At 38.0% G+C, this 19424-nt stretch overlaps 1 protein-coding gene across 1 annotated transcript in view; it reads right to left on the bottom strand.

The window, feature by feature from the left end:
- Window positions 1-19424, bottom strand: part of RP1 (RP1 axonemal microtubule associated) — a gene marked incomplete at both ends in the record, with an annotated part of 119564 nt that overhangs the window by 62883 nt on the left and 37257 nt on the right. The window contains 2 exons of the mRNA XM_081116269.1: window positions 7332-7463; window positions 13529-13706. Of these exons, the coding sequence (XP_080972395.1) occupies window positions 7332-7463; window positions 13529-13706 (310 nt within the window). The remainder of the gene's footprint in view (window positions 1-7331; window positions 7464-13528; window positions 13707-19424) is intronic.

The following is a 19424-nucleotide window of genomic DNA, read 5'->3' as shown; positions in this document are numbered from 1 at the left end:
TTAGTTGTCTAAATTGCCCCAACAATTGCATGTTAATTCTTAACTGAGATTTCCAGGTAGAAATACAGGGTATCCCCCAAAAAATGTATACACACTTTAACAGAAAGTAGCTCAATTTTGAAAATGAGATGTATTTTAATAAATACTGCCTTGCCTGGCTGGGCATGGCTCAGCGGTTGAGCATCAACCTAGGATCCAGGAGATCAAGGTTTGATTCCCGGTCAGGGCACGTGCCCGGGCTGTGGGCTCGATCCCCAGTCAGGGCCATGCAGGAGGCAGCCGATCAATGACTCTCTCATCATTGATGTTTCTCTCTCTCTCCCTTCCTCTCTCTGAAATCAATAAAGATATATTTTTTTAAAAAAAATCAGGAGAATAAATAAATAAATAAATAAATATTGCCTTTATAAATTATTCAAAGTGTGTAGCCCAGCTGGGGTGGCTCAGCGTTTGAGCACTGACCTATGATCCAGGCCATCGGGGTTCAATTCCCAGTCAGGTCACATGCCTGGTGCGGGGTGTGCAGAAGGCAGCCGATCAATGCCTCTCTCATCATTGATGTTTCTATCTCTCTCTCTCCCTCTCCCTTCCTCTCTCTCTGAAATCAATAAGGAGATTTTTTTTTTTTTAAAGTGTGTGTATACATTGTTGGGGGACACCCTATATATTACAGACTTAGGTAATGAAATGAATTTCCTCATGTCAAATGGTTAAAAGGAAGCCAAGACTCTTCCTACATTTAATTCTGTGGATTGAAACAACAGGCAACCTTGGAAGCACCTAGGATCTTAGCACAGCATTAACAATGACAACAAACCCAGGAAGTAGCTAGTTATTTCTGGCTATGGAAAACAATTTTAAAATGAAATAAAAACTATGCCAAACAACTCCATTTGCTAAGAAAGGGCTTACCCTTCTTTTTTAAAGGTGCCTCCTCTTCACTGTCCTAGATCATCTCTAACATTATAATAGCAAGCATTTTTTTTCAATTACAGTAATAGTCACCATTTATTAAGCTCCTACTATATGCTAAGTTCTGGGTTGAATGCTTCATATTATTTCTCATCCCATGAAGTTAAGTCAGATTATGTTGTCCACTTTAAGATGGGAAAAAGAGGCAGAGGCTAAGTAATCTGCCCAAGTCATATAATAAGTAAATAATGGAATGTCTAACTCCAAAGCCTTTGTAATGAAACAAGCTGGATGGGTGTTCTGCGTTCACCTAAACACAGGTTAGCAGGACACAAGATTTCATTCAGTGCTAAGCACTGTCCTAAAAACTTAACATTCATTACCATGTCAACTTTACACAATCCTCACGCCAGTCCTATGAGGTACTGTCCCCTATTAAACAGGTAAACAAACCAGGACTCAGAGGTTAAGCAATGTGCTGACAGCTACACAGGCAGTAACGAAAAACTAAACTTCATCCCAGGCAGAGCAAGTTTAAATCCCATGCCATTCTGGATGTTGTATCAAAGGTAGCTGACCTAGAAAAGGTCACAAATATTTTCCCAACAAAATTTTATGGCACAGTTTAATTTTCAAAACTCAAATATTTTAGGTGAACACCTGAGTGCCCTGCCATTTTTACTCAAGCACAATCAGGAGCCTTGCAAACATACCTGGAATTTCTGCAGAGCCCAGACAACAGTGCAATCAGAAATCTACTGATGCAAACTCTATAGCACATGCACGAGTCCGTCCCAGAGAGTAATTGGTGACCTAGCTCAGTAGGATACTCTTTAGGACACTAATCACCTACTTAACTTCTTATGAATATCTTACTCAGCTAAAAGGAGCATTTTTAAGCAATTCAATTTAACTTTTTTCAGTTCCTGTTATTTGCTAGGTGCCGTGATAGGCTCGTTGCTCTCTCAATATTAATGGCAGAGATTAAAAGTTTGAAAGATAACTAATGACAGCCTCACTCTGGACATACACACAATCTAGTAGGAAAGACAGACATATAAATATTTGGATTTGAAAGATGCAAACATGTGTATAGGGAACAAAAGAAATACAACAAAGTTCAGATGTAGCAGAGAGTAGAGAGTGATTAACTATGGAGGGCAGGCAGGAAAGGCTCATGAAGGAACCTGGGTGCTGGATATAGAAGGATGAACTAGAATTTTTCAGAAAGTGGAAGGAAGGGTATTTCAGAGAGAGGGACTAGCATATCCAGCGTGTACAAAGGCTTGGAGAAGCAGACATTACGGAAGAGCTACACGAAGTGATAGACACTTGAACAGGACAATGAGATCATGGAAGGCACTGCGCAGGTTGGAGGTTGGCACACCTTTGTGCAGACAGAAGGGAACAAGTCTAGATTCTATATTATGGTGGTGATACGATCTGAGCATTAGAAAGATCCATCTGAAAGGGCGAACTGTATATAGCAGGGAGAGACCGAGGCAGGAAGGCCAGTGGATGATGGAAAATGAATTAATAAACTCTGGAGTAGAGTCAAGACACCATGGTTACTTGGTTTTAGTTTTCAGGGTGTTCAAATGCGAACACACGTGTTCGTGTGTGCATGTGTGTGTGTGTTTAGCTGGTTTGTTTGATTTAATCTGCAAACATGTTGATAGTCTCAAAAGACTCTTCCTGCTCTAACATTTTCACAAACATAACACATTTGCACAAACATAACACATCATCAGGGCACACTCATGTTTCAAAATTCATGACTTAATATTGCATAATCTATAATATAGAACAATGTATTAAAGTTTGTGCTGTTATCAATTAAATATGAATTCCATCTAATGCCCTGATCTTTTGGAAATGAACCAAAGTCCATTAGCCTCAGATCATAAATTTATCCATTTGAGAACCATAAAAGCAGTTGCTTTTGTTGACCAGAGGTTTAAAATATTCTAAGCTGGGAGAATATTTGATGGTGATTCTGAATTAATCATCTGACTTATTCAGGGTCTCCCTAAATAAAATCTATTGTACCTAAAACTTATTCAGATGACTCAAAAATATTCTTCGAGAGGGTGACAGAGCACTTTAATTAAGTACCACTCAAGTTGACTCAGTCAAAATAAAATTTAAAAAAAGCTAAGCTACCTTTGTGCTGCTGGTCTCCTGAAGCTCTGAAGAAAGAAAAAGAAAAAAATTACACACAGAAATAAATAATAAATTAGCTGATACCATAGTTCACGGGTTGATCAAAGTTAAGGTCAATGAAAGGCATGAATCACCATCAGAAAGTGGGAGCATAAAAAGACAAGTTGTATAAACCTTTGTGTGCTTTATCAAGACAGTGTTTAAGAAAGCTGATTTAAACTAAAATGTAAAGCAGAAATTGAAATAAAATGTCCCTTTATTTTGATAGTACAGTATCACGAAGATGATTATTATTTAACTCTATTTTTTAAATGTAAAATAACCTGGAAGAAAATAAGTTGTTAAAGCATTTTCTCTATAGGTATCACGCAATGTGAAAGTATCTATTTCTGAAAAATTAACATGAATAGTCTTGTTTTACTCATGAATTTGGCAGTGTCTTGACGTAAGGGATAGTAGGCATCTATATAGAGCATAGGAAGCACAAAGCTGGTGGGATAGCTAACAAACAGAAAATAAGATAATAATCAAGGCTATCTCAACATACTAGAGCACTGGACTGACACCAAGAAGATAAAAACCTAACGGCTGTCAAGGTAAAGGCCTAAATTTGGTTCAAAAAGCAGTTACATATTTTTCAGTGAAAGAATATTATAAATACAATATCCTAATGACCTTAATACATACCAAGAGTGCAATAAGGATGCCTAAAGCATGTACTCCAAGCAAGATTATATTAACAGATACATGGGGTCCACATTAAAGAAATACCTGTTCAGACTAAATGAGAAGACAGGCTCCAACTTAGAGACTCGCTTTAAAAGAAACAGTCATGGCTTCCAGTCAAGATGGCATCGTAGGTAAACATGGTACTTGAATCTTCCCACAACCACATCAAAATTGCAACTAAACTGAAGAGCAGCCGTCATTCAGAACCGCCTGTAATCTAGCCAAACAGAAATTCTACAACTAAGGATATGAAGAAGCCACATGGAGACTGGCAGGAGGGGCAGAGACCCAGAAAGGGCTGGTCCCACACCCACGTGTGGTGGGTAAATATTGGGAGGGCTATCTCAGCTGCAGTGGTCCCCCCCTGAGAAGCCAGGCCACCCATCCCAGGATTCCAGTGCCAGGAAGAGAAGTCCCCATAACTTGTGGCTGCAAAAACCAGCAGGAATTGCGGCTGAGCGACACAGAGGGTAAAGGGCCCACACACGGACTCACTCTGACTTCCTCTATGCTCCAGGGCTGGGACAGCAGCTCAAAAGGCACCAGCGACATATAGGGAGGAACTGAGTTGTCTGGCATCAGGACAAGAGCAGGGAGGGACAGCCTTCTCCCTGACAAGTGCTGACAGAGGCCTCTGAGCCCTTTCCCCATAGAGCCCACAGGCGGGCACCGTATCTGAGTCTCCATCAACCTGGCTCGCACTGTGAGCCCGGCTCCGGGGATTCCCTGAGACCCTGCCCCACCCAACTTTCAGGCCCATGCAAGCTGTTTCCTGTGGCTTTGCCATATGAATGGCCTATCTTGGCTCATGTTTCTGACTTTCCTAAAATCTCTCAAACAAGCAGCATCTGGCCTCAGTATGCCCAGAAACTCTTGCTAAGTGGCCCCAGGCCCAGCACTAGCAGCAGCAGGCCTCGGTTCGCAAGTTGACCTCTCTTGGGCACCTCTAAGCCCAGCAAAAGGAGCAGCCATCTGCAAATCACTCTGTAGCTCATGCCAGGTAGCCCTGGGCAAAACATGGGTGGCAGCTGACCTTCCCAGTGGACAGCTTCAGACCTCGTCGAAGAACCACCCAACCACCTCCACAAGCGACATACGTAAGGGCCAGACTCAGTGGGACCCAGGGCCCTGCTGAAGTAAGTCCTGCTCAGTGGGGTCGGCGTCTGCATAACTGAATCTCCATAGTGGTCACTGTCCTTGCACCTGCTCGGCCTGTAATACCTAACCCCCCAACCACATACATCTTGCTCTATCCTGAAAGTAGGCTGACAAACATAATCTCATTCTTCAGGAACGGGGAGTTGGTTTTGATGCCTTTAAAGTACAAAATATGTTTTCTAAAGTATTTTTCAACTAATTTATTTTAATATGAAAGGCTAATATAACTTAAATCTATCTAGTGTGACAGCTAAATTGCAAAACAAAGAGGAAGGTATTTCTCACAATAAACAACTTTCAACAGGCTGCAGATGTTTGACAGAAGTAGAAAGAAGACAACTAAAGAGAGTCATGATCTAATCATTCAGTAATGAATCAGTCTCCTAAGTAATATTAACATGTGACATTTTTTCCCCACCTGAAGGATACTTAAAAAAAACATTTCTACTGCAATCACAGAAGGCAAAATTTAAACAAATCACGGTCCTTTTGTAGATGACATTTGCATTAGGAAAACTTTATCATCTAGATTTCCAGGATTTAATGTCCAAACACAAAGTATATGCTATATCAATGCTTCTAATAGCTTAATAAATTAAACAGCTTAATTAACAAAGTTAAGTCTTCCTTTTCTCAGTTTCTGGCCCACTCTGCATTTCCAATGCCATTAACTGGTACTGCCAATAACATGTAGTGTTAACATTAACTACAATAAAGAAATTACTTCTTTTTATAATGAATTAATGGCTTAAATTTTATTTTGCACCTAGCATGCCCTGGATGTTTACTTCATATGATCCATCAATCCCACTTCTGAGTATATACAGAATATTATTCAGTCACAAGAAAGAAGGAAATCCTGCCATTTGTGACAACATGGATGAAACTTGAGGACATTATGCTAAGTGAGATACAAAGACAAATACTGTATTATATCACTTATATGTGGAATTTAAAAAAGCCAAACTTGTAAAAGCAGAAAGTAAAGTAGTAGTTACCAAGGGCAGGGGTTGGGAGACGGAAAAATAAGAGAGATATTTAAGGGTACAAACTTGAAGCCAGTAGATAAATAAGACCTGGAGATCTAATGTATAGTACAGCAATTATAGACATCTTACTATACACATCAAACTTACTAAGAGACTAGATCTTAATAATTCTCATCATAGAAATGATAATTGTGTGACATGATAGAGGGGCTAGCTAACCATACAATGGCAATCACAGTGCAATACATGAAAGTATCAAATCAACATGCTGTGTACCTTAAATTTTAAAAATATGTAACAATGGTAATATTTTTAAAATGTTTTTGCCAGAACAAATTTTCATAAAATATATAGATTTTTCTCTGAAATATTTTGCTACTCATAAAAACATATCTACTCCCAGAGATTTCAGCTAACATGATGTTTTTAGCCAAGTCTAATTTTACTTGAGGTGGCCATCCCAGATTGAGGTACCATTTCTCCTGACACAAGACTGAATTTTCTTTCTGTTAAAAAGTTTAACTAAGCACTTGTTTCTCACATGGTGTGATCTGTCCCACTACTCCATAGATTCATGACATGACATGGAAATATAAAACTGGGTCGTGTTCATGCAGCAAAAATCAAAAGGCTAATTTCTCTTTTCTCTGGTTGATATGATGGTAGCATAGGGCTGTCAGAAAGAGACCTATTTTCTGTTGCTACCTGAAAAAAAAAGAAAGCACACCCAATAACTGATTTTCAAGAAGCACTTTTTTAAAAGTAACATTGTAATTTATCTACTGTATTTCTCAAGATGGGTTTTTTAAAAAAATGGTTCAGAGTCAGTGGTCACTATGTCAGTTTACCCAAAGCTGACTAGATCTGACTCACAGAATTTGCCAGATAGCATTCATAGAAGATAATACATTTAAGAGTGAGAAAAATGACCAAACAAAGAATAGAAACTAAAAATTCAAACCTATGAGGCCTACAGTACTTTATTGCTGCCTCAGTTTCTGTATCAGAGAAATGGAGGAGATTATTTTGGATGTTGCTTAGACTTTGGTGAGAATTTGCTGTTATTTATAAAATCTATTCATAAGATATTTTGTAGGTAATAGCTCAATACGATGTCATAATTTAATGCTACCTTCTTTTCAAGTCATTGTTCAGGGGTGAACATTGAATTCAAGGTAAAGAAATAAACACATTTTTAAAACATATTTATGTTTTGCAATATAAAACCAAAATATAAAAACAGTAAGATAACAGCTTAAAAGCAATTTCATGTGGTATAATGTAACCTGTATTATAAAAATAATGTGAGCTGTTAACAAAGAACCAGTGCAGACAAACAAACCAGAAGAAGAATTTAAAAAAACAAAAACTGTTGCTTACTTGCAGTTGAAGAAAGCAAGGAACCTCTGGCCTCAGGTTCTGGCTGTGTTTCTTGCTGGCTTTTTGACTCCTGGATCTTTTCCTCTCCTTGGCTGGGCGTTGCAGACATACCCATTGGGTTTTTTCTGCCAACTGAAATTAAGATTTTAAAAGATGCCATCCTCTCAAAATCACTTGTTTCTTCTCACAAAACTCACCATATTTTCAACTATGCAAGTTTTGCTCTTGTTTCCATTTCAATGCCTAGTCAACTCTTTTTACCCTGTATTACATAGTTACCAGAAAATGACTTTTCATTCTTAGCAGCAGGCTGTGCATGAACGGTATTCCTGTAAAATCTATTCACTACTTTGTAAATCAAAGCAATAATTTAATGTCACAGTATGAATCCAATGACTTATTCAAGATATTTTTCTTATAGATTCTAAACAGGAACTCCTTTGATAACCTGGTATTTTGCCTTCATAAGAAGGGTAAACTGACTAAAACATCATTTAAACAATACTTCAGTGACTTTACTAAACTGAGAATCAAAGAAATATACCTATACCTATAAATGAAGAAAGCATTAGCTATTTTTCTGCCTTTTATTTAGAAGCAAGTGGCTTTGGCGTGTTGTTCAGGAATAGATGTCTCCAACCTCGCTGAGTAATGACTGTAATTTTATAGTGCATGACCGTGACTGCTATTTGTACTTAGAATTTCAAAGTTTAAGTTGTTTGTGTCTTATTCTTAGAAATCAGTCATAATACAGACATTTTTTAATGATAGTAATTCATACTATGTCAGATTTTAGAGGGATTATCAGCAACAACAAAAATTATACAAAGGTCTGATTCTATATAATAATAAATAATAGCAGCTATTGCTGATACCACAATTGCAGTCAAAATTTAAGATGACTCATAAAATATATGTTAGCCTAAGAAGGCATGCAACCTCATAGGTATGGCTAAAAAACTTAATCTCGTGGAGTGATAGCACAGACCAATACCTCTCAGGAACAAAGTATTAGCAAATTGGATCCCACAATATATAAAAGGATTAACACACCAAGACCAACTGGGATTTACCCCACATATACAAGGCTTGTTCAGCATTCAAAAATCAATTATTGTAAAGATTTTTAGGCCAATAAAAATATTCCATGGATACATGTCATTCATTATACATTTGTCCAAACACATAGACTGTATGACACCAAGAGTGAACTGTTACGCTACTACGGACTTTGAGTGATTATGATGCATCAAGGTAGGCGCATCGATTGTAACAAATGTACCATCTGGTGGGAGATTTTTTTTTTTTTTTAAGTCCTCACCTGAGGATATGTTATTAATGATTTTTAGAGAGAGTGGAAGGGAGAGGGAGAGAGAGAGAGAAACATAGATAGGTTGCCTCCCACTTGTATCCTGAGGTACCCACCCCTACGGGGGACTGAACCTGAAACCCAGGCTAGAGCGGCTGGCAGAACTCAGGGAAACATTATATTTACCAGTTTATTAAAGGCTGTTTTAAAGAATACAGCCCAATGAAGAGATGCACAGGGTGAGGTCTCAAAGAGACCTGACCACAGGAGCTTCTATACCGTAGAATTTGGTGCACACTCCTCCTGCACGTGGATGTACTCACCCACCTGGAATCTCCAAATCCCAAACTTTTGGGGTTTCATGGAGGCTTGCTCACATATGCATGATTAACTCCATTTCCAGCCCCTCTCCTCTCTCTGGAGAAGTTGAGGGGGTGGGGGCTGAAAATTCCAAGCTTCTAATCATAGCTCGATCTTTCTGGTGATCAGCTCCCATCCAGGAGCTCACCCAGAGTTACCTCAATAGAACAAAAGAAGCTCCTAGTGCTCTTATCATTTAGGAATTCACAAGGGTTTTAGGAGTCCTGAGTCTGGGACATGATCAAAGACCAAATCTTGTTGAAGAGGTGCTCCCAGTGTTCCTATCACTTAGGAATTTATAAAGACTTCAGGAGCTCTGTGCCAGGAACCAGGGGGCAGAGACCAATAGATATACTTTCTATTATCTCACACTGTTTTTCTCTACATTTTTTGTTCACATCTTTGTTTTTCTGCTCTGGCAGAAAATTCAGCATTACCTAGAAAATTAAGGAAAAACATGGGTAAAAGTAAGAACAAATATCTACATAAAACAGAATTTCCAATGGTGCACACCAATACAGCAAACAGGAGCTTTTGTACAGCAGCCATTGTTTGTGCTACCTTTTGTTGAAGTGTGCAGGTTCTAATGATTAATTAAAGCCTAAATAAATCCCTTAGAGGAGTTGTGGCAATCAATTCTGCAGGCACCCTTTCATTACAGTCCTAGGTGAGGAAAACACAAACTTGATGTAAAAGCCAAAGGGCTCATGGTGCACACATGGATTTCTCTAACTTTGTGGTTGTCATCTAGTAAACATGAGAATGTATTACTAGAAATTCTGAAGAAATGTTGGAGTTTCCACACACTTCCTCAGAATTCCTAGGACTCGCAATGTTCCAATAAAGTTTCCATAGCAACTTCTCCAGCATTCTTTCTCTTATTAAAGCAGAAAGTTGCCTCACTGTATTTAGAAATGACATCTTTAGGGTTAATGTTTCTTGGAACAGTCTATTTCTGCACAAATGTTGACATTTATGATACTGGTGGTGAGATTCCCTAGATCAATTAAGAACTTCTTGGCCAATCTGGGTGTCTACAATAGCAGAGAGAGAAGTACTTTGCAGACTTTCAGTATCAATCTTTTCAAAGATTCTGAGAACATTAACAGGTAACACACAGAACATACTACCTTAAGACAGCCCAAATCTTGAAAATGTCAGCCAAGGCCACAAAAGGAAGCTGACCTGTAATGTTCCAAGTATTCTCTCTTGAAGGCCATATCAACAGGTTGTTTCCATATATAATACTTATACCACTTCCTAGAAAATGGGCTTCCTACCTTTAATTCTATTAATTGCTTCTTTTTATTGACTCCATATGAGAGACTCTACCCATGTTCTTGAATTCTCATATAATGACAAATATATAATCAGCCATACATAATGTATTGGGCTAAAAATATCACATCAATGCAAAAATGGTGCTGGAGTCATTTTTACAGATTGAAAACAGATTGAGAAGGTATGGGCTAAGAATTTTAAGTTTCCTTTTAATTCGAGAGTCTAGAATCCTTTGGGATACAGTAATTCCCCCTAGTCTGCAGTTTTACTTTCCATGATTTCATTTATGCATGGCCAACTGTGGTTGAAAAAAATTAAATGAAAATTTTCATAAATAAACAGTTCATATGTTTTTAAAATTGTGAGAAGCATGATGAAATCTGGAACCATCCTGTTCTGTCCCAAGTGAGACATGAATTGTCCCTTTGTTCAGGGTTTCCAAGATGAATGTGCTACCAGCCTGTTAGTCCCTTATTGGATCAAATGTCAAGCACTGCAGTGTTTGTGATCAAGTTATCCATATTTTACTTAATAATGCCACAGTCATATAACTTTTATTATAGTATATTGTTTTAATTGTTCTATTTATTATGTAGTGTTGTTCATCTCCTACTGTGTTTATCATAGGCATGTATGTATAGGAAAAAACATAGTATAGATAGGGTTCAGTGCTGTGGTTTTAGGCATCCCCTGGGGGTCTTGGAATCTATTTCCAAAGGATAAGGGGGGACTTCTGAGGAGAGAGAAGCAATCTTTATAGTGCTGAGATCTATAGCTTTATAGTATGTTTGAAAAATCCTCCCATTTGTTGTTTTCAAGGGAAAAGAGATAACTGCAACAAATGTCTATTATTCACTAGAACTTCCATAAATGTTAATTTAACTAACAAAATTCCATCTTCACAGGTTAATCCAAATACACAGAGCTTGTTAATCACAGGAATTTGCATCTAATCAGAAGGATAAACTGTGAGATTTAAGCATGATACTTGATAGTCCAAAGTCAGGACAAGAGGAAGCTGTGTGCAGCCAGGACAAACAGACACCTCTAGGCAATTCCCAACAGGACTGGCAACTAGTGCCAAAACCACACTATGTGTGTTGATGAAAATCATTTATTTTTAAGTAAACATCAGAAAATTATTTCTATATATAAAAGACTACAGCCCATTTTTTGTTTAAAAATATACTTTTAGTATATTTAGAGAAAAGCATAGATAAATATACACAACACACACCTTCATAGAAAAAAATCATGCAAATATATACATCAAAATACAGTTTTTATTTCTGGATAGATTACATGGGTATATTTTCAAATTTTTCCACAACTAATGTATTTTTATAATAAAGGGGGGAAAATAGATAAACAGTTTACAGATGTCTATCAACCAGTTTAATCAATATAAAATCAGTCCCAGACCTATTTGCTATAAGCTTTTAAAGTTAATTCACAATCACTGAAGATACTCAATTCTTTTCTCAAAAAATATTATCTAATAATAAGAGCGCAGTCTCAAAAGATAATAAAAAATAGTACGTCTACTTCTCAAAGTCATATTAAATGATGTAACCTGTGCTCTGCAGTGCCTGGCACAAAACAGGTGCCTGTGAATATTAGCTATTATCACTGAAACAAGAGCTTTCACTTATACTTAACTCGCTCTATCCCCAACAGCTCTGCTGGGTACATAGGAAAGATATTATTATCCTGGTTACACGAACACAGAAAGCAAAGTTCTCTGATACTAATACACCTGGTAAGTAGAGAAGAAAACTCAGACCATCTCTGCTGGAGCAATAGAACTAAATCGCAGAGCCCGTGAGAAAGAACGCTTTCAATTCTACTGGCCCCACTGGTACTAACACCCTGTTAACAAGCATGGCCTTTTATCATCTCCCTCTTGTGTATCCCACAAGCTATTTTTTTCCTCTCCTCACCTTCTTGTCTGATTCTTGCTCTCTCTTTTTTCCTCACCTTTGCTTCAGCACCCTACCCGCGCCTGCGTTAGGTTTCCTCTCCTCCTGCGCTCATCCCACGTGTGCCGGCCCCTGCTCGCTGTTTCTCACCGCTTTTCCTTCTGCTCCACCCTGCATCTCTCTGCTTTCTCTCACGTCATCTGTTTCCCTCCAGAGCCCCTCAGGCAGATGGCATACCCATTTTGCTGAGCAGGAGTGCTGCTCTGTGCCAGTCTGTGGAAAAACAGGCGCCGAGGGAGTGGTGGTGTGGATGGCAGTGAGTTAAGGTGAACTAGCCCAACAATCTGCAAAACTTTAAGTATGGCAACGAAAAGCTAAAAAGGAATTGATGCAGATAGCTCAAAGAATAGAACAGGATATACCATCATGTTAAAATCACACTCTTTTTATTCTTATTTTAAACTATTTTCTGTAGGATATTTTATGTAAATAAATATATACATACTTGAATATATAATACCATATATATATAAAATACCCCACAAATTTTATATCAATATATATACATATAAAGAATACGTAGACTTTGAACAGAAAAGTTAAATAAGAGTAGACTGACTAAGAAAACCATCCAGATTTTGATTAAGCCCAAATCCATGGGCCTACATCAAGGAAAAATTAAACTGCAAACTATATTTTGAAATAATTTAAGAACACAACAGAATTACCTCATTAATCGTGATGGTCAAGCAAATACATTCTAAGTTTAAATTGTTTATGTACAGAGTTCAGATCCTTACTTCAATTTGCTAGAGGCCCTAAACTTAGATGCAAAAAATCAGTTTAAAAATACTCACATTTCTACCCTATCTTTTGGCTTTTTTTTCCAAATCCTATTTTGAATTCAAATACCATTTGTGTTGATCTTTTCCCATCTCCTTTTCTACTGTGATTATTAAAAATTAATAGGAATGGAGCTGAGAATGTTTGTAACAGCTCCATCCCCACTCATCGATATGGAGATATCTTTAAATAACAAAATACAAGCACACACACACAGACACACACACAGATACACACACAAATACACATAACCAATTTAAAAAACTATAAAGAAACTTGATGTAGCAAAAACTGCATACCTAACATTAAATATCAGAATTTGAGGTAAGTGGTCCTTATTATTTGGGGTTGTTTTTTACTTCTTCTAGAGTAACAATCATAAAAAGCCTAACAGCAGGAATTTGCTGAGAAAAAGTATGATGAAATTATCAGTGTAAATAAACCATCACAAAGCGAAACAATGAAGTATTTCAGAGTAAACGTACATTTGATGACTTGTGGATAGAAGAAAACATTCCCATTCTTGGTATAAATAACTGGTTTCACCTGTCCATCTGACTGAAGTCCAACGAACAACCCTGGGCTCTTTGTAGATTCCAGGCTTACAGATGCATTTTCCAAGTTCTTCTTAATTTTAAAATGACAGTCAATATCTCCTGTGCCCTACAATCAATATAACATGGTTTCATAACTATGAGCAAACACTGAAGGACAGGATTTAAAACCAGTCACTTCACAAGAATATAATTTTGCTTCATTTTCAAATCCTCATGACAAATCTAGAAACTTTTGCATAAACTGCACTGTGCACTTCACCCTGTTCCATAAGATCCAGAAACAGAGACCACATGGGTGGCTGAGACAAAGGTGCACAACTTGGGCAAAAGAGCTCGGAATCACAAGGAAGCATCAACTCAGGAGAGTGCAGTGGGTGCTATATTTTGTTTCAGTGTTACCCATCTCTGTAGATGAATAGAAAACAGTGAATTGTGAAATTTTCCTTTTGGAAAATAGTATAATGATGAAAAGAGTGAAACTTTTACCATAAAGTTTATTTACATTTAAACATAAACCAATTTCCTGTACTAGTCCACATTTTCTGGATTGAACTGCCACCAGTAAATCAAGTTCACATAAATTACTCCAAGACTGTGTAGCAAAAATTCAAGAATTAGAAGCGTAGAAGTCTATACATCCAATCATCAAAATGACCTCTCTCTTTTTATGGCGTTTATAATCTAATATTAGACATTTCAGGGAGTGGGGAGGGGTGGAATGGGTTATTGGGGAGAAAAAGGGACATCTGTAATATTTTAAACAAAAATAAACATAAAAATAAAAAAATAAAAATAAGATAAAATGCTTACATTAAAAAAAATTTTTCACTTTTTTCACATTTTATGGCCTTAAAATGGTTTTCTTATAAGATTTAAGAGTTCTACAATATAGCCTGACCGGGCGTGGCTCAGTGGTTGAATGTCGACCTAGTATCCAGGCGATCAGGGTTTGATTCCGGTCAGGGCACATGCCCGGGTTGCAGGCTCGATCCCCAGTTGGGGGTGTGCAGGAGGCAGCCGATCAATGACTCTCTCATCATTGATGTTTCTCTCTCTCTCTCCCTCTCCCTTCCTCTCTCTGAAATCAATAAAGATATATTTAAAAAAAAAAAAAAAAAAGTTCTACAATATAAATTTTGTGAGAATGGATTAAAATTTCCAATAGCAATTCTTATATTATTTGTAAAAGAAACTTATATTCTGATCTCAAATGTGAGCTTCTTATAGTTAAGAACCAAGCGTCTATTGTCTGTCTCTCATAATATAAATATGAATTAAGCAACTTCTACCTTTGGTTCCTGTTATGGATAAAATAAAACTCTCGCTTTTATTTGTTTGTAGCCAAGTAGAGGGCAGAACCACATATACAAATAATAACAATCGTATGTAAGACCAATAGGATAGAGATGGACTCTTTGGATTTAAAAAGATTTTTAAAAGGCACTAAACTCAGAATCAGCCCACTCTAGTCATCCCAGAACTGAGAAGCACTTGTGAAGTTCACAGTCCAGAGGCATAGGCTCACTAAAAATTTGATTTATCATTATTTATATAAAACTAAGTGTCTTTAGTCAGCAGTAACGATGGACCTCGGTTCTTGAGTTTTGCTAAGAAAGAATTCAGAGCCAAGAACTCTAATGCAAGAGAAAGTTTATTCAGCAAGCAAAGCAAAAGTGCACTTGAAAGAAAGAATTGAATGGACGGCTCAAAAAGATGGCTTGGCCTTTTAGAAAGAGTCACAGAGGCAGGAGAAGTGAGTCAGCTGAGCTACATGGGCTCAGGAAACAAGTTACAAAGGCAAAAGAAGGGCCCTCAGAGCTTAAGAGAATGAAAGCAAAGATACACACCTGAGAAAAGAAGTAGGGGGAAGGTGTGGGCATGCTCCAGAGAGAGAGCACACCTTGGGTCCTTTGTCTTAAGGGTTTTTATCTGTTTTCTAAAGGTAGAAATTTTAAGGGAGGTCTCAGGGGAGGATCTCAATAGAATATTCATCAGTTTTATAGGTGTGTCCTTTCAGGGTTGTGGTCTCTACTGATTGGTTGGTACTAAGATAAAGGGTCATTTGTCATTGCATCTGGTCCAGATATCAGCCAGGGCATCACTTCATCTGGTTTTGCTGCTTTTCTGGGCCTGGACCTGAAACAACTGAGGCCTAAAGGTTTTTCTAGTTTAAGCAAAACTCTGTCTCTGTGGTTAACAGACCCAAGGCTTAGTTCCTAAGATTATTTGATGCTGATCAGAATCCCCCTGTCCTGAGGGCTTAACGCTTAAGGGAGTGCTCATTCAAGGGAGAAGAAGGCAGGTGAGTCAGGGTGCTGAATGAGGCCAGTTCTAATCAGCTATCTGTCTCAGTTTCCCCATTCCACTTGCCAAGGAATTTTCATAACTTCTTACAATCCTGCCTCATTTTCACTTTTATATATTTCAAACCACTGCTCTAGCATTGTGTACACCTAGCCTATCTGTATGCTTCATATATGACTCCTTAAAAATATGAATTATCTTTAAGTTTTCAGTTATTTGCATGTGTAGAAATACATTTTGAGTGAAGAGGCAAAATTAGATAAATCTGTGATGAGACTCTTTCCTCGTTTCTACAAACTAAACTATTGCCCATAAACAAGAATCCTGCTAGAGTGGGGTGTGTCTGTGTGTGCATGTGTCTTTGGTGCACTGATCACTTTTGGGCTTGTTTTTCCTACAACTCCTACATCTTTTTTTCCTTTGCATTCATGTCTAGTGACGAGTTACACCAATGTTACTTTGAGGCTTGTTTTTCTGTTTTAAATCAACAATGTTACAATTGTCTCTGGCGAATTGCATGCTGTTTGTTGCTCACTTGAATCTGTACTACATCAAAATCTATTAAAGTGATTTATTCCTACAGCATAACAATTTCATGGTAACAGAAACAGACACATTTGTTATAGAATCAGCATCATTTGATTTCAACATAAGTGTGTTTGCCTATAAGAAATGTTTATAACAAAATAAACGAACAAAATAGGTCCAGAGGTATGGATGCATAGAACAGAATAACAGATCTCTGTTGGCGGAGAGGGGCAGGAAGAGATTAACCAAAGAACATATATGCATATATGCATAACCCAGGGACACAGACAATAGTGTGGGGAAAGGCCTGGGAGAGGGAGGGGGCAAAAAGGGAGAAAATGGGAGATATCTGTAATACTGTCAACAATTTTTTTAAAAAAGAAATGTTTTAAAAAATACAGTGGTAGCATCCTGGAAACATTAATGCTTTTATTCAATTTAATTTATACAATAAAATGTTTGTGGAGCAGTCAGCTGGACTAAGGCACTGAGCATACCTTACCATTCGATTTTGAATGCACTTTAAATACCTTAGGAGACTGAAAGCATGCCTTACTATAGCTTCTAAACATGTGCAAATAAGAGCAATTAAAGTGATTGTTATTTTCTGTTTTCCAAGAGTGATGTCACTGCAGCCTAGAGATTTCTGGTCAGATACAGTAAAAGTGAAAAATAATATGCCTGATTGTTATGCATCAATACAATTTCTTAAGACCAAAAAAGCATATGCTTTTTAACTAAAAAGGCCCACTGTACCCAAATTTCAGATGAAGAATTTTAGGAGTATGTAGGAGCCTCTGGCTTCATAGAAAGGATCTTTAAAATTTCAAATTTTTTTAGCAATAACATTCCATTACAATACATTTCTAAAAACAGAGGCGTGGAATTTTTAACTGAAACACCAGGAATCTAGAGACTACAGAATAATTGAGCCCCCAATTTTAGAAGTCAGATGGACAAAAGTAACTGACCTATAAGTATGTCATAAGCCAGGAAGACCTTACTTTATTTTATTTTTTAATCTTGTTGAGAGTATTACAGATGTCCCTCCTTCCCTGGCCCCCATTGCCTTTCTCCACCCCATTCCTACCCTGCCCCAGGCCTTCACCACCCTATTGTGTGTGTCCATGGGTTATCCATATATGCATTTAAATTCTTTGGTTAATCTCTTCCAGACCTGTTCCCCTTTCCCTCTGAGATCCCTCAGTCTGTTCCATGTTTTCATGCCTCTGGTTCTGTTTTATTCATCAGTTTATTTTGTTCATTAGATTCCACATAAAAGTGATATCATGTGATATTTGCCTTTCTCTGACTGGCTTCTTTCGCTTAGCATAATAATCTCCAGATCCATCCATGTTGTCTCAAAGCATAACAGATCCTTCTTTTTTACAGCTGCATAGTATTCCCTGGTGTAAATGTATCACAGCTTTTTTACCCAGTCATCTACTGATGGGCACTTGGGCTGTTTCCAGGTATTAGCTATTATAAATAATGCTGCTATGAACATAGGGGTGCATATATTCTTTCTGGTTGGTGTTTCAGGTTTCTTAGGATATATTCCTAGAAGTGGGATCACTGGGTCAGATGGCAGTCCCATTTTTAAGTTTTTGAGGAAACTCCACATTGTTTTCCATATGGGTGTACCAGTCTGCATTCCCAACAGCAGTACCAATGGCGTATTTCACAGATCTAGAAGAAATATTCCAAAAAAGACCCCGGATAGCTGCAGCAATCTTGAAAAAAGAAGAACAAAGTTGGAGGGATCACAATACCAGATATCCAGCTATACTACAAAGCCTCTGTAATCAAATCAGCCTGTACTGGCATATAGATCAATAGAGCAGAACAGAGAGCCCAGAAATCAACCCACACCAACAGGAAGAAGGAAAGAAAAAAGCATGAGTGTCTAGGGTAGGGCAGAAAGATTCAAGATTCTGCTATACACTTGCAGAGGAAACTTACTCACTTGGAGGGACAAGACAAATATCATACTGAGAACGAAATGGAAGAGGCAGACAGCGCCCACAGACCAGTAAGGGAGGAATGGGAAAACCATGAAAATCACCGTCCAACTTGAGTGGTGGAAGGCCATTAAGCACTGCGCTGTCCCTTTGGTTGCCATCTAGGGAAGATACAAATTTCCAACGTTGGTCGATTCTCTTTGGAGTAACTCTTACCTGTGCCCCTACAAACTTTCCTAACAACTTCAAAACACACATATCCCAAAACATGTCATAAAGTAACACACTATTTGTCTCGTGGTTCAGAATACTCCTCTGAGTCCCAGAAGAGAAAGGTTTGTTTTCTTGTGCATGTTGGGGATATGAAGGAAAAGCTACTTCCTGATGTTCCTTCTCTGGAGTGACTGCGTATTATGAAATCATACTCTCAGCTAGTGTGGCCATGATAACAATGTTACCTTTTTTTTTTTTTTAATTGATTTTTTTTAGAGAGAGAGAGAGAGAGACATTGATTTGCTGTTCCACTTATTTATGCATCATTGGTTGATTCTTGTATATATATGCCCTGACCAGGGATCAAACCCACAACTTTGGCATACAGGGATGATGCTCTAACCAACTGAGCTACCCAGCCAGGGCCTATTACCTGTTTCAATTACTCCATTTACCAGGTTAAAGACCATAAGCCTGACACTGTTTCTTAAGCATGACTTCCTCTTCTGTGAAATGGTAGATAGCCCACTTTATGATGCTCTGGTGAGTCAATCAAGGGCGCTAATTAAACATGTGTGTGCACACGCTTTTCTCTTTTGCCCTGTGAATATCAGGGCACATTCACCAGTCTGCACCAAGACTGAGACACAGAGAACAATGAAAGATCTAAGCCTTCCCTCTTCCCACCCTCAGAAACTCACGCAAACTCTCCCAAATAGCCAGAGCCACACTGGTAAGGTGACAGGGGAGTGGGAGCACCTCTGAGTTTATCCAAAAGATAGAGTTTAAACTAAACTGTTTCAAACAAGAACAGATAA

The sequence above is a fragment of the Miniopterus schreibersii genome (assembly GCF_964146895.1).
Source record: "Miniopterus schreibersii genome assembly, chromosome: 17".
Classification (NCBI taxonomy): domain Eukaryota; kingdom Metazoa; phylum Chordata; class Mammalia; order Chiroptera; family Miniopteridae; genus Miniopterus; species Miniopterus schreibersii.
Note: the sequence above shows the minus strand (reverse complement) of the source record. Positions and strands in the feature narration are given on the sequence as shown.